Source organism: Pan paniscus, chromosome 7, assembly GCF_029289425.2.
Source record: "Pan paniscus chromosome 7, NHGRI_mPanPan1-v2.0_pri, whole genome shotgun sequence".
Classification (NCBI taxonomy): Eukaryota; Metazoa; Chordata; class Mammalia; order Primates; family Hominidae; genus Pan; species Pan paniscus.
The window spans coordinates 150,272,984-150,288,884 of NC_073256.2; the positions used below are offsets into that span (position 1 = coordinate 150,272,984).

Consider the following 15,901-nt stretch of genomic DNA (forward strand, 5'->3'; position numbering starts at 1 on the left):
TAACTTGGTGACATCTGCAAAGACCCTATTTCTAGACCACATTCTGAGGTTCCCTGTAGACATGAACATCATGTCTGTGTGTGGTGGGGGACACTATTCACCTGAGTACCATTGGCAAGTGAGGTCAGATTTTCAGAAAGTGAGCCAGTATTTTCAAGACTTGCCTTAGAAGGGATGAACCTCTAGTGAGAGCTGGGGGAGTGGTCATGCCAACTGGAAAAGTCACACTTCCAAAATGGCCCCACAAAGGCAGCTCAGGGGAAAGGAAAAAATAAAATGACACAGAGAAGAAAGTGGTTTCAAACGTAGGTGTCCTTGATTGAATGTTCTGGCTTCTTACTACCTAAAGGATCTGAGGAGCTGTCTCAGGATTGCTTGTGACATTAAAACCTTTTCTCCCATTTCACTTTGTCTCATGCAGCTGAAGGCCAATCTTGTGCCTCCGAAAGGCAGCAGGCCTTGTCCAGACTCTACTTTGGGACCTCAGGCTACTTCAGCCAGCACGACCTGTTCTCTTCCCCAGAGAAAAGATGGGCCTCTCCAAGAGTAGCCAGATTTGCCACATCCTGCCCACCCACGATCAAGGAGCTCTTTGTGGACTCTGGGCTTCTCCGCCCAATGGTGGAGGGACAGAGCCAACAGTTTTCTGTCTCAGAAAATCTTCTCAAAGAAGCCATCCGAGCAATTTTTCCCTCCCGAGGGCTGGCTCGTCTTGCCCTTCAGTTTACCACCAACCCAAAGAGACTCCAGCAAAACCTTTTTGGAGGGAAATTTTTGGTGAATGTTGGCCAGTTTAACTTGTCTGGAGCCCTTGGCACAAGAGGCACATTTAACTTCAGTCAATTTTTCCAGCAACTTGGTCTTGCAAGCTTCTTGAATGGAGGGAGACAAGAAGATTTGGCCAAGCCACTCTCTGTGGGATTAGATTCAAATTCTTCCACAGGAACCCCTGAAGCTGCTAAGAAGGATGGTACTATGAATAAGCCAACTGTGGGCAGCTTTGGCTTTGAAATTAACCTACAAGAGAACCAAAATGCCCTCAAATTCCTTGCTTCTCTCCTGGAGCTTCCAGAATTCCTTCTCTTCTTGCAACATGCTATCTCTGTGCCAGAAGATGTGGCAAGAGATTTAGGTGAAGTGATGGAAACGGTACTCAGCTCCCAGACCTGTGAGCAGACACCTGAAAGGCTATTTGTCCCATCATGCACGACAGAAGGAAGCTATGAAGATGTCCAATGCTTTGCCGGAGAGTGCTGGTGTGTGAATTCCTGGGGCAAAGAGCTTCCAGGCTCAAGAGTCAGAGGTGGACAGCCGAGGTGCCCCACAGACTGTGAAAAGCAAAGGGCTCGCATGCAAAGCCTCATGGGCAGCCAGCCTGCTGGCTCCACCTTGTTTGTCCCTGCTTGTACTAGTGAGGGACATTTCCTGCCTGTCCAGTGCTTCAACTCAGAGTGCTACTGTGTTGATGCTGAGGGTCAGGCCATTCCTGGAACTCGAAGTGCAACAGGGAAGCCCAAGAAATGTAAGTCTGTTGGGTATTCAATCTGTAGGTTCCCTGAGTCTCTCTTTAGGCCCTGACCCAATGCAGTACAGTAATAGAAATCCACTCCTGGCCAATGCTTACACTTCAGTTAAGGACAAAATTGACTGCTTATATTAAAAATTATCCAGGAATGCCTAGATAATGTTAATCAGACCTAGGAGTAAATGGGGAGATTTGTTTGGCCTTAAAGAACTGCCACATTTCTGCAGTGCTGATCACCAACTGATGTCAATGGTGCTGATTTAATCATGGGGCAATGCCTATCTAGATATTATTTACAAATTTAAGCTTCATGGTATTTCTATGGCTATATAAGGTTTTAGACGGAGTTTGGACAGTTAAGTGGTTTTATCTTGGTCTTTCCAGTTTGTTAAATTTCTTAAACTGAAACACCTGCTCATTGTTCCTCCCCAGGCCCCACGCCCTGTCAATTACAGGCTGAGCAAGCTTTCCTCAGGACGGTGCAGGCCCTGCTCTCTAACTCCAGCATGCTACCCACCCTTTCCGACACCTACATCCCACAGTGCAGCACCGATGGGCAGTGGAGACAAGTGCAATGCGATGGGCCTCCCGAGCAGGTCTTCGAGTTGTACCAACGATGGGAGGCTCAGAACAAGGGCCAGGATCTGACGCCTGCCAAGCTGCTAGTGAAGATCATGAGCTACAGAGAAGCAGCTTCCGGAAACTTCAGTCTCTTTATTCAAAGTCTGTATGAGCCTGGCCAGCAAGATGTCTTCCCGGTGCTGTCACAATACCCTTCTCTGCAAGATGTCCCACTAGCAGCACTGGAAGGGAAACGGCCCCAGCCCAGGGAGAATATCCTCCTGGAGCCCTACCTCTTCTGGCAGATCTTAAATGGCCAACTCAGCCAATACCCGGGCTCCTACTCAGACTTCAGCACTCCTTTGGCACATTTCGATCTTCGGAACTGCTGGTGTGTGGATGAGGCTGGCCAAGAACTGGAAGGAACGCGGGCTGAGCCAAGCAAGCTCCCAACATGTGAGCTAACGCATATGAAGAGTTAAATGTGTGTGTGTGTGTGGTGTGTGTGTGTATGTGTGTTTAACATATAAAAAAAGGATGTCTAGTGGGAGGGTATTGAGTGTCAAAGCTGGAATGGAGTTTAGAGATGGCTGAGAAAACGAAGGCTCACAGAGGGGAAGGGACTTCCCCGTATCAACACAGTCAGGTGTTGGCAAGATTGATAGAGTATATTTTAAAACTTTCATATAATTGATTACTTCAATCAGTGTCTTAGATTTTTACTGGATGTCTTCTGTGTGCAAGCATCTTCATCTTAGAGCTGATGAAGGCTATAAAAGTGGAGATGACCTGGCCCTCGTCCTCCTATGGTTAATGCTTAGTAATCGCTCCTATGTTAGGTGTACCTTTTAATTGACCAATGAGTATTACAGTGAACCTGCTACTTGCACAGAATGCTGCTAAATATGCAGACCTCAGGAGAGTGCCACCTGAAGTGGCTTTAATTGATTTGGAAGGATTTAACTAAGGGACTGATTGGAGAGCCGGTAATTGAGGTCTATACATTCAGCTTTGTGGCAGACTTATGGGAAAGCTATGATATACAAGCCATAAATAGAATGAAGCTGACACGAGTTTCAGTTAAAATACCTTATCCCCCTTAGCTGTGCCAGCAGTTTGAAAGAACAACCAGACATGTTCAACACTGTTATCACCAAATCCAAATCTCTCTAACCAGCCATTGCTAATATTATAGGTGATATGACAGCTGTTCAGTGAAATCTCTCAATTCATTCTTTGCAAGTTTAACATTGTCTGGACCTTCCTGAGTAATGTTAAAATCCATTAGACTATTTTGATATTAGCCAAATTTTAGGCTTTAGCAGCAACTGGGTTTTTAAAATGTCGGGTGAAAGTACCATGTGATGAGAACGGTAATACCCTTGGCATTTTGAACAGCCCAGAGATGACAATGCAAGGATTCTCCAATCAAATGTCAAGTTCTAGCAATAGAACCCTCAAGGTTAACACATTGATCTTGGCCTGACTGTTAGATAAGAAGTCTTATTTATTTTTGTGGTATTTGTAGAATCATTCTCCATACCAGTGGTCAGGTCTCTTACATGGGGACATTCCTATAATTTTAAATTATCTAAGACTAAATTTGGTCCTATTTGTATGCAATTTTAGGAGCATGAGTTGTTGATACCAAAAGTACCTAGTAACTTTATTTTATTTTATTTTGAGACTGAGTTTCGCTCTTGTTGCCCAGGCTGGAGTGCAATGGAGCGATCTCAGCTCACTGCAACCTCCGCCTCCCAGGTTCAAGTAATTCTCCTGCCTCAGTCTCTTAAGTAACTGGGATTACAGGTGCCTGCCACCACACCCAGCTAATTTTTTTTTTTTTTGTACTTTTAGTAGAGACGGGGTTTCACCATGTTGGCCAGGCTGGTCTTGAACTCCTGACCTCAGGTGATCCACCCACCACAGCCTCCCAAAGTGCTGGGATTACTTTAGTGACTAGTCTTACCTTAGTCTGAATGCTGGATAGAGTGTTAGAACTAGACTTAGAGTAATTGGATTTTTTTTTTTAATTGAGTAACAAGAGACTGGATACAAGATCATCCATTAGGGAGAAAATGTTAGAACTTCCATCTCTATTCAGTATTTCCTATCTTCCCTTCACATTTCTATTAATATTTTCATTTTTGCAATTAAATGTTTAACAGCTGAAACAGCTAAAAATCTTCATGTAGTGTATTATTTTAGTAGTATGTGTATATGCCTTATAAAGAAATACCCATTTTTGGGGGGGGTGCATATTCAAACTCTTTTGTTGATAAGGGTATGCAATTGAAAGGGTTTGATACTCAAAGTGTGGTCCAGCAGCATTGGCATTCACCTTGGGAACTTGTTAAAGATTCAGTATCTCAGACCCCACCTATTGAATCAAAACTTGCATTTCTACAATATTCCCAGGGGAATTCAATGCAGCCAAAAGCTTAAGGAGGACTGGCCTGGAGGACAGAACAGTAGCTGTCTTGTACCATGGTTCTACCATCTACTGCTCTGTGACCTAAGAGAGGCTCTTTTGAGTCTTAGAGTCATCTGTAAAATCTGAGTTACAATACATAGCTGCCTCAAAGGCTTTTCGGAAGAATTACAAAAAGTAATAGATGTAAAGTGCTAGACTTGGCACACAGGAAGTACTTAATAAGTGATGGCTGGATTAATACAATTGATAGTGAGTAACGAAGGGACCAATAACTTCCTACATGCATCACCCACACGGGTGATGGCTCAGGCCTCTAGGAGTTTGAGTCTGCATTGCTATCTCTGGCCTGTTTGAAATTTTGCTTTCTTCATTTAATATGTGTTTATGAACTGCCTACTGTGTGCACTGTACTGTATGATGGGAAGACAGTCAGGTGAAGGATGGTGTCTGCTCTGAGAAGCTCAGAGACCAGTGGGGAAACCAAGGATGTTATCAGGAAAGTAATAAATGGCAATGGTGGAACAGAGAGAGGTATGTACGTGGAAAATGCGGTGGAGGGCGCTCAGAGAAAGGGGCTACTAACTCATTGAAGATTGGGGTCAAGATTAGCTTGACCCCAACTACTGGGATGAATCTTAAGAGGAATTTGTCCAGTTGCAGATGTGGCAGGCCTTTTGGGACAGAGGAAATAGCATGCACTGAGTCAATGAAGCTGTGAGTGAGGTGGAGGAAAGGTTATAGACGTAGGAGGGGAGGGGATGCAGGAGGGAATGAAAGAAGAAGAGGCGGATAGTAAATTGGGAACAGATTATAATTTTTTTGAGACAGTCTTGCTCTGTTGCCTATGCTGGAGTGCAGTGGCATGATCTCAGTTCACTGCAGCCTCAACCTCGCAGGCTCAAGCGATCCTCCCACCTCAGCTTCTCAAGTAGCTGGGACTACAAGCATGCACCATCACGCCCAGCTAATTTTTGCATTTCTTGTAGAGACGGGGTTTTACCACATTGTCCAGGCTGGTCTTGAACTCCTGGGCTCAAGTGATCTGTCTGCCTTGGCCTCCCAAAGTGCTAGGATTACAGGCATGAACCACTGCATCCAGCTGGAGACAGATTTGAAAAGATCTTATGTGCCCAGTTGTAGATTTTCACTTTATCCTGGAAGAAATGTAGAGCAAGCTGAGGTTTTTAAATGCGAGTTTTTGCTTCGGAGATTCAAAATCCCTGGGATTAATAGAATAAATTATTTGATAATATCCTTTTGAACAAGAAAACAATAACTTCAAATTCTGGAAGTCAAAGTTTTCTGTTGATCCCATGCTCTCAAAAGAATCCAGTGACACCCCCACTGTTGAATTCACAATGTGATGTTTGAAGTAAATTTGGCGAGGGTGGATTTTGCTAAGTGACACTGCCAAGGACAGCATGTGCCAGATGCTGTGCCAAGCACTTCAACTGCAACACTTAAAAGGCTTATTACAAAACCCCATGGACTAGATGCCCCAATTTTTCCCATTGCACAGATCAGGAGGCTGAAGCTCGGAGAAGTTAAGTGCATTATCCCTGGTCGCACAACTAATAAATGACCCAAAAATTGAACACAAAGGTCTTTGAGTGCCACAGTCTTTCCTCTTCACAGGAATAACTCTCTGCTAACTTACAGTGCCTCCCTTCAACTTTTGATATCCATCCATCCATCCAACCATCTATCCATGCATCCATCCATCCATCCATCATCTGCCTATCCTTCATTAGAGACAGCTAGTCAAGATCACTATTCCCAGAGTGAGACTGTCTAGATTGAAATTCTGAATCAGCTGCTTGCTAGCTGGGAACTCGTTTAAATTATATGACTTCTCCATGCCTCAGTTTCTCATCTGTAGCATGAGAATAAGAATATTTTATTGGGCTGTTGCATCAATTAGATTGTCTGCGTAGATGTGCTCAGGATGATGCCCAGCATGGAGCGAGTATGAGCTATTACTCATCTTATGCAGTGGGTCCTCCACAAATGGTGACTGAATGAGAGTGTGGAGGCAAAACAAGGAACATTCCAGGTTGTGGAAAGAGCTGCTGCGAAGAAAACAGCTGAGGCAAAAATGTGCTCACGTGTGGGTGTGTATTGTGTAGTGTGTGTATGTGTGTGCTGTGGTGGGTGTTTATGTATGTGTGTGTGGTGTGTGTTTATGGGGTTTGTGTATTTCTATATGGGTGTATGGTGTGTGCACTTATGTGTGTGGTATGTGCATAGGTGTGTGTGTATGTGTATGAGTGTGGTGTGTGTATGTGTGTGGTGTGTGTGTATGTGTGTGGTGTAGTGTATGTGTGTGTGGTATGCGTGTGTGCCTGTGTGTGTGGTATGCCTGTGTGCATGTGTGTGTGGTGTGGTGTGTGTGTACTGTGTGTGATGTGTGTATGCATGTGTGTGTACTGTGTGTGGTGTGTATGTGTGTGGTTGTGTGTATGGTGTGTATGTGGGTGGTGTGTGTGTGTGGTATGTGTGTATGGTATGTGATGTGTCTGAGTGGTGTGTGTATGTGTGTGGGTGGTGTATGTGTGTGGTGTTCATGTATGTGTGTGGTATATGTGTGGAGGGTGTGTGTGTGGTGTGTATTTGTGTGTATGTGTGGTGTGTGTGGTGAGTGTGGTGTGTGTGTGGGTGTATGTGTGTGTGGTGTGTATGTGTGTGTGGTGTGTATATGTGGTGTGTGTGTATGTGTGTGGTGTGTATGTGTGTGGTGTGTGCGGGGGTGGTGTGTGTGTATGTGTACGTGTGGTGTATGTGATCTGTATGTGCATACTGTGTGTATGGTGTGTATAAGTGTGTGTGGTGTGTTTGTGGTGTGTATGTGTGTAGTGTGGGGGGGTGGTGTGTATGTGTGTGGTGTGGTGTGTGTATGTGTGTGGTGTGTGGTGTGTATGTGTGTAGTATGGGGGGTGGTGTGTATGTGTGTGGTGTGGTGTGTGTGTGGTGTGTATCTGTGTGTGTGAGGGGGTGGTGTGTATGTGTGTGGTGTAGGGGGGTGGTGTGTGTGTGTGTGGTGTGTGTGGTGTGTATGTGTGTGTGTGAGGGCACACATGCTTCATGGGAGTCAGAGCGAAGTCCACGTGGTGAGTGAGTCCATCTGTGTTATTTTTATTCCCCTAGGTCCTGGCTCCTGTGAGGAAGCGAAGCTCCGTGTACTGCAGTTCATTAGGGAAACGGAAGAGATTGTTTCAGCTTCCAACAGTTCTCGGTTCCCTCTGGGGGAGAGTTTCCTGGTGGCCAAGGGAATCCGGCTGAGGAATGAGGACCTCGGCCTTCCTCCGCTCTTCCCGCCCCGGGAGGCTTTCGCGGAGCAGTTTCTGCGCGGGAGTGATTACGCCATTCGCCTGGCGGCTCAGTCTAGTGAGTGTGGTGCCCTTCAGCTTTCTTACTGCATCGCTTTGGAAAAGCAGGAGCTTAAATTCGTCTCTCCTCAGTTATCCTTAGGACTTTGTGGTTTGGCTTCCCCAGACTGATGGGTTCTTGGGAAGGAAAAGGCAAAGTGGTTTGGGGGCACCAGTCAAAGCTGGAATGCTGCACGCATCTCTAAAATGCTCCTTAATTCTCCAGCGAATCTACCCTAGGGCAGGTTTCAGATGGCACCTGCCGCTCCCACAAAGCCAATATTCTTGGTAAAATGCGAGGGACCCAAGCCCGTGAATGCTCAAACACCCCTTACGGCCTGCTCCAAAGCTTCCCTCCATTTCCAGGGATTCAGGAACACCACACAGCAGGAGGGGAGAGGAAGCCTCGATATTAAGTAACTATGATACATTGATCTCATCTGATCCTGAGAGTAACTCCAAAAAGCAGGAATTACTACCTGCATGCGACAGAGGCATAAGCTCAGGGAGCCTGCAGTCCTCTGGTCTATAATAACAGCTGAACAATGTGCTATTTTTTTTTTTTTTTGAGACGGAGTCTTGCTCTGTCGCCCAGGCTGGGGTGCAGTGGCACAATCATAGCTCACCACAGCCTCGAACTCCTGGGCTCAAGCAATCCTCCCACCTCAGCCACCTGAGTAGCTGGGACTACAGGTGTGTGCCACCACACGCAGGTAATATTTGCACATTTTTAGTAGAAACAGGATTTCACCATGTTGGCCAGGCTGGTCTCGAACCCGTGACTTCAAGTGATCTGTCTGCCTCGGCCTCCCAAAGTACCAGGATTACAGGCATGAGTCACAGCCCTTAACCAGCTAAACAATATTCTAACTTCACCTTTGAGCAGGCACTTACTGTGCTAAGTAGATTATCAGATCTTCACATTTAATCCTCTGACAGCTCCAGGAGAATGATGGTATAATCACCATCCACAATTCTTTGCAAATGGGGAAATGGAGTCTGAGGTTAAGTCACTTGCCCGAATTCACACAAGTGATAACCAGTGGGCCTGGATGGGAAGCCCAGAGACCTGGTCCTCCAGTTCATCTCTCCTGTTCCCTGCCAGGCAGATTCCAGGTATTGCTGAGGTCAGTGCCTAGCTCTGCCTCATCCTAGAGCCCTTGTTCTTCCTCCATAACCTCACAGCTGCTCTGGCAGGAGAACAGGTCCCTTCCAAGATTTCTCACTGACCCCACATCAACTTGACAAGGACAAATGATTAATCTGTCTTTGAATCTTACTCAGGATCCCCATCCCTGTCAAATGGTCTCAGCTGATTCCCTGTCTAGCTTTCTGGGCTTGAGTCACCAAACAGCAAGACAGTCCTCCCCTGACAACATCTGCTCCAAGTCAAAGAGAATCCCTCCAGCAGGAGGGCAGCTCCCTGCCTTCCCATCCACGCCAGCAGGCACTCCAGGGTGTCTATGGCCAGCGTGGGATTGGGTCTCTGTGATCTTTGTTCTCCTAATACCATGTGACAATCTCGTGTGTGCCATCTTTGTTTCCTGCTTCTCTCTCACACCAGACATCTCTTTTGGAGAACAAGGCACTGTGTCTTATTCTTTCTATATCCCTGGTGTGTGGCACAGTGCCTGACACCTACAAGGAGCTGAGTAGCTGGTGGTTAACCATCCTTATTGCTTTATTCCTCCCTTCTTTCTCTCTCTTCCGTCCGCTACCCTCACCCTATGCCTAGGCACTGCTTTTCTCTGTTCCTCAGAGACTGGGAGACTTCTGCTTTTGGGAAGAACTGTGTTGTTTTACATTTTTGTACAAAGACAGGATTTGAGGTAATCAAAGAGAGAAGTGGGATTGGTGCTCCTTCAGTTGTGACCACTTTGGTCAGGGAGGGAAATGTCGAGAAAGGGGAGGCAATGTTGCTGGTGCTGTTGAGATTAGTCATTGAATGGCACGTTGGCATTTTCTTCAGAAGTCGAGCTGAGAAGTTCCTCTCCAAGTAGCCACATGCTCCGCTTTGCATGTCTGAGCTTGTAGAGAAAAGAGGAAGGGACCATAGAGGACCAGGCCTGGTCTTTTCCCTGAGAGTCTGGGGATTGAGGGCCCAGAGCGAAGTGCCTTTGGCCACTAGAACATGGTAGCCATGTCTGAGGGCCTAATGAGCGTGGCGAAGGCCATGGGAGGAAATGCACACCACTGTGTCTGGCAAGCACTTGGTGTTTAACACCTATCAGCTCCTTTGATGTAAATATCACAGTTGTCTTGTTAGGTGAGTGTTAGACCCATTCCATAGATGAGGAAACTGAGGCTCAGAGAGGTTGGGCAACTTGTTCATGATCACAGTTAGGAGGCGCAGTGCCGGGATTCAGAAGGAGGCCTGGCAGACTCCAGAATGCTGTCCACTGTATGCGGCTGCTTCAGAGGTCGGTCCTGGTGTCCCCAGATGGGCTCTGACTGTGAGTTGGTGGCATCCTTGTATCTGCAAGCTCTCTCGTCTGGAGCCATGAAGCCTGTTTCTGAAAGGTGGGGAGCGGGAGAACTGTCCCAATGAACTGCAGGTGACTGCCAACAGTGCTGCCCCAGATATTCCCGTTCTCCCTCCAGGATCCTGGTGAGGAACCCCAACCTGCCCCAAGTGCCAGCAGGAGTGGAGAAAGAGCTCAGGCGACAGTTCATGGCCACTTAGGAGGAGGGTGGTGGTTGTGGCAAATCAGACTGGGCCTGGTAAGACCGACACCAAACTGATGTGTGTCCCACCCGCTGCCCACCCTTGCTTCTTCCTCTCCCCCTCATGCATTCATTCACGCTTTTTTCCCAATCGGTGATTTCTTGAGTGCCTACTATGAGCCAGACACTCCTCTACATGCAAAATAAACACAAATCTCTGCACCAAAGAGCTTAAATGCTAGTGCGGAGGAGACAAATCTAACACAATAAATGGGAACACTATGTACTATGTTGGTGGTGAGGAAAGCCATGTGCAAAGCCCAGTGGGTCGGGGACTGCAAGAGCTGAGGACAGATGCAGTTTCATTAGTGGGGTGGCCAGTGGTTCATCGTATAACCTCCCTCACTGAGCCTCTGTGTCCTCACCTGGGGTAAAAGTTCTGGCTTCATGGAGCTGCTGTGAAGATCTGATACGATTTTTGTGGATATCAAAGTTTCAAAGGGGTTAAATACTAAACTGTAGGAGTTTGGTAGGGAAACTTATGAGGGCAGCTGACGTCGATCACCCTCCTGTGTTCCAAGGCCAACCCCTCTTCTTTCTGTCTGTGAACCCTTGGTTAAGTTGCTTAATCCATCTGTGTCTCAGTTTTCTCATCCATTAAATGGGATAACATGACATTTCTTCAGATTGCTATGAGGATTAAATTAATTAAGGTATGTATTTAGCTAGTGCCTCACACATAACATATGAGTATAGAGCCTACCTATTATTACTATTATCTCATGTGCCTGAAGACACTTCACTGACCTACTGATTTCTGTATGGAAGTTATTGTAGAGGTCTACTATAATATTCTTTCAAGCTTCAGCCTAAGTGTTATTCTTAAAGGACAATCTGTTGAGTGCCTGCCTACTGTGCAAGGAGCCTTTGTAATACTGTGGGTTGAAATGTTTGTCAAATAAATAAATAAGAAGGCCTCCTTATGTTGGAACCAGGACATACGTGGTTGTTCTCAGCGACAGAGCCCACACAGAGCAGGTGGTCATATCCTGCTTTTCTCCTTCCCTGACTCCAGCCTTAAGCTTCTATCAGAGACGCCGCTTTCCCCCGGACGACTCGGCTGGAGCATCCGCCCTTCTGCGGTCGGGCCCCTACGTGCCACAGTGTGATGCGTTTGGAAGTTGGGAGCCTGTGCAGTGCCACGCTGGGACTGGTAAGGAGGGATAGGCACCTTCAGGTGGCCAAGTGACACCCCTTTTTTATTTTAGAGGACAGAGCCCCACACTGGGAGGCAAGTGAGCTGGACTCTTAGGCTCCTCTTTAGCAGCTGGTGACAAATTCCTTAGCTTCTCGGGCCTCCAGTTATCTCACTTGTGTAACAGGAGCAGGAAACTTCTACCAGCCTGAAAGACAAGTGGGTGGTTGCTGGGGGCATCAGAGTGATTGTGGACAATGTCCAGCTGGGGGTCTAGACTGGGGACAGAAGGCAACCAGGCTTGCACTGCTATGAGTGAAGAAGGAAAGTTGTTTATGGGACATTCCAGGGTAAGTCCCTAGTGCAATTCCTGAATGTTCTCCCCTTGGCTCTTTTCCAGGGCACTGCTGGTGTGTAGATGAGAAAGGAGGGTTCATCCCTGCCTCACTGACTGCCCGCTCTCTGCAGATTCCACAGTGTAAGTGAAGCCTGCAGGGTTCTCCTCCTGACCCCCCTTGGTGGGCATCACTGGTCTAGTCAGCTGTGATTGCCTAACCGCTGGAGACTCCATGGCCCAGCCCTTCAGCCAGGTCCCGGGTGCAGCCAGATGCATTTCCCAAGTCCCCAGGCCTGCAGGCTTGCGCTGACCTTGGCACTTCCTAGTTGGAAGGCTCCCAGCTTTGCAGGTGGAAGGAAACAGCTGAGACTGTTGAAGGAGCCCTGGTTCTCCCCCTCTGTGTGTCTGCTGGGCAGTTTCAGCCACTCCTGTAGTTTCAGCAACCGCCTCGCCTCTGAACCTGCAGCCCCAACCCCTCTTCTGAGGCTCAGCCATGTGTAATCCACAGTCCACTTGACATCTCAAAGCTGGCATGTCCCACATGAGTCTTTGTCCTCAGAGATTCTACCTCTCTATGAAGAGCACCTGCATTCACCCAGGCTCATGACCCTGAAACCTGAGGTCAGCCTGGGATCCCCTCTTTCCCTTGGCTCCCACGACCAGTCCTTTACAAGCACCTCTCTCTCCCACAGGCCCGACAACCTGCGAGAAATCTCGAACCAGTGGGCTGCTTTCCAGTTGGAAACAGGCTAGATCCCAAGAAAACTCATCTCCAAGAGACCTGTTCATCCCAGCCTGCCTAGAGGTAAGGGTCTGGAAGCACAGGATTGGAGCCGGGACTTGTCCCCGCTGGTCAGAGGTGATTTTTCTTTTTGTTCAATACATTCAGCTTAGTTAAAAGCTCACATGATGTTCTCAGCCTGGGTGTTTGTCTGGGCCTGCTAGAACCTGGTTCTGTGACCTTGGGCCATTTACTTACCTTTTCTGTGTCCCAGTTTGTTTTGTTTAATCATAAGATCAGGCCACATTTTGTCCTAGCTAATGCTAGGATTGTTTTGAGACTCCAAGGAAATATCTTTCATAAGAACTCTTTGAAAAATAAACAAAACATGCTATCATGTTTTTCCTAAAGGCGTCTTGGCCAAGGCCCTATGCTTACTGTGTCCCAGGTTCTCAACACACACAGAGGACACCAGCTTCTTTCCCTCCCTAGCTCCCGGGGTGATTGTAACAATTCATAATTCAGCGAAGTACTGATGTAGAGCTCCTAGAGAATGAATTTATGCCCAGAACTTAACCACTTACTTGCCAAGTGAGGGAAATCTCTGGGCTTAGTGTCCTTTTTCTAAAATAGGATGGTAGGAACACCACCACCCACTCTGCTCAGCTTCCAAAGACTTGATGAGAAGCAGATGAAACAACAGTGTTGAAACTCATGAAACTGTACAGTACTAAGCAAAAGTTTCCTTATTATTGTTTGGTACTATAAACATGGACCCACTTAAGAATAGTTTCATAGAGAAATTAGTCAATATTGTTTAGTTTTTAAATCTTGGCTGGAAAGCACCTACTGTTGGAATGCAATTCTGCTTCTCCTTCCTGGGCACTGATGCTTACACAGAGAGAAGGAGAGGTAGAAGCCACAATATCCGATGGTGGGAAAAGGGATTACAGAGTGGAGCTTAGAGGTGCTCTGAGGTGTGGTTTGCAAGGCCAGTTCCTGTGGAGGACTCTAGTACTTGTCAAAATCATTTCTGGAATTAGTGAGGCTGGTCCAATAGCATGGCTAGGCTTTGGGTCTAGATGGGTTTGGGCCTGGACCTGACCTGCCTCTCACTCACCAGCTGTGAGGTGTTGCCCCACTTTCCCTCTCTAAGAGAGCTTCAGTTTCCCCCACCCAAAAGTGGGAGAACTGTGGTCCATGCCGCATGAGGCTGTTGTAGCTGTCAATCAAATGATGCACGTAAAGGGCTGGGAACAGGAGAGCACCTCTCCCCACCTCCACATCTCTCCATCTGGAGAAGCCATCACCTGTTGTTTTGGAAGGGACACTTTTGACATCTGCCAGCAGCAGGTTGGCCACTAGAGCATCTTGCCCACAGTGACTGACATGACCCCGGCTTTGTCTCAGACAGGAGAGTATGCCAGGCTGCAGGCATCGGGGGCTGGCACCTGGTGTGTGGACCCTGCATCAGGAGAAGAGTTGCGTCCTGGCTCGAACAGCAGTGCCCAGTGTGAGTAGCAGCCCCTCCTGGCATGGCTTCTCACCTCTTCTGTGGGGCACTGAGCGTGGAGTCCAAAGAGCTGGCTTCGTTTCCCAGCTCTACTGCTTCCATAGCTGTGGGGGCACAGCTGCTGACCTCACTATGCCTCAGTTTTCTCATCTATGAAATAGGGGCAATATTCCCCCATCTCTGCAGTTTCTTGGGAGAAGCAAACGTGGGAGGGAGTAGGCTGTGCTTTGTGTCTGAGAAGTGCAAACCAGCATTGATCCCCATCAAAGGGGGCCCTAGGGCTTTGGAGGGCTGGCCAGATGTGTGGCCCTGCCATCTGGTTTCTGCAGTGAAGCCCAGGTGATGTCCCCAAAGGGCAATGTGCAGATGTCCCTCTTCTGCCTAAACACCATAAATGCTCCCATCATCTTCGGGGCCGTGCTTGAGCTCCCTGGAATGGCTCGAGGGCCCTGTGCATCTGGTGCTGGTGTGTCTTCTTCAGCTTCTCTTTCTTCTCCATCAGTTGTGCTTCAGGGTGCAGTTGTGATAAATTCTGGTCAGACTTTGGAAAAAGGAAGACGCTTTCTTCCACCTGGGCCTTCACGCGTTCTGGCTGTGCCACCTGCAAGATGTCCGTCTATCCCCTCCCCACCTGACAAATTCTTGCTCAGACCACACATCTGTCCCTCCAGGAAGCCTCTGCTGGCCTCTGTCTTCCTCCGTAGGCTCCTACACTGCACTATTGTTGCCTTTATTTCACAGAACTGTACCTGCTCACGTACTTGTTAACTCTCCTTTAAGACTCTAAGCTGCTTGAGGGCAGGCAGTGGAGGGGAGAGAGTACAGAGCTGAGCCAGGTCCAGTGTTTGCCTTGTTGTCATTCAACCTCCTGGTGGGGAGGCAGCCCCAGGCCCCTGGAAGGCCCTGCAGGCAGGTGGGCTGAGGGTGGCCATGGGTGGTGGGGAGGGTGATTGGGCATCTGAGCAGGGAGTGGGCACCGATTCCCCAGCCCATCTGGCTTGTCTCTGTGTCAGGCCCAAGCCTCTGCAATGTGCTCAAGAGTGGAGTCCTCTCCAGGAGAGTCAGCCCAGGCTATGTCCCAGCCTGCAGGGCAGAGGATGGGGGCTTTTCCCCAGTGCAATGTGACCAGGCGCAGGGCAGCTGCTGGTGTGTCATGGACAGCGGAGAAGAGGTGCCTGGGACGCGCGTGGCCGGGGGCCAGCCCGCCTGTGAGAGTAAGTCATGACCCCCTGGGGGAACGACGAGGCCTGCATATCTGTTCTTTGATCCAGACTGGGTGAAGTTCTAGAGAAGCTGGGAAGGCAGGGGTGGGAGGGGAGGCAGGAAGTGCAGGAGGGATGTAGTTGTGGTTGAGTCCCTTCGTGTGAAAACTTACATCTACTTCCTGAAGACGCTCCTGCTGGGAACTGAAGTCAGAGAGAGCCTGGGCAGGGAACCCCCAGAACTGGCACCTCAAGAAGCTTGGGGGCTGTCCTGCCCGGGAGTTTTGGGTCTTATTCTCTGTGTCTTCAGATGGGGAGAAGGACCATGGTTGCAGGATCTCAGTGTGATGGTTCCATCCTCACTGAGGCACTTCAGGAATTTGT

At 48.1% G+C, this 15,901-nt stretch overlaps 1 protein-coding gene across 1 annotated transcript in view; it reads left to right on the top strand.

The window, feature by feature from the left end:
• The window catches only part of TG (thyroglobulin), a 270,475-nt gene that overhangs the window by 19,358 nt on the left and 235,216 nt on the right, over positions 1-15,901 (top strand). Inside the window, exons 9-16 of the mRNA XM_003830086.5 lie at positions 422-1,522; positions 1,958-2,542; positions 7,665-7,904; positions 11,625-11,762; positions 12,145-12,222; positions 12,774-12,886; positions 14,213-14,315; positions 15,329-15,529. Of these exons, the coding sequence (XP_003830134.3) occupies positions 422-1,522; positions 1,958-2,542; positions 7,665-7,904; positions 11,625-11,762; positions 12,145-12,222; positions 12,774-12,886; positions 14,213-14,315; positions 15,329-15,529 (2,559 nt within the window). The remainder of the gene's footprint in view (positions 1-421; positions 1,523-1,957; positions 2,543-7,664; positions 7,905-11,624; positions 11,763-12,144; positions 12,223-12,773; positions 12,887-14,212; positions 14,316-15,328; positions 15,530-15,901) is intronic.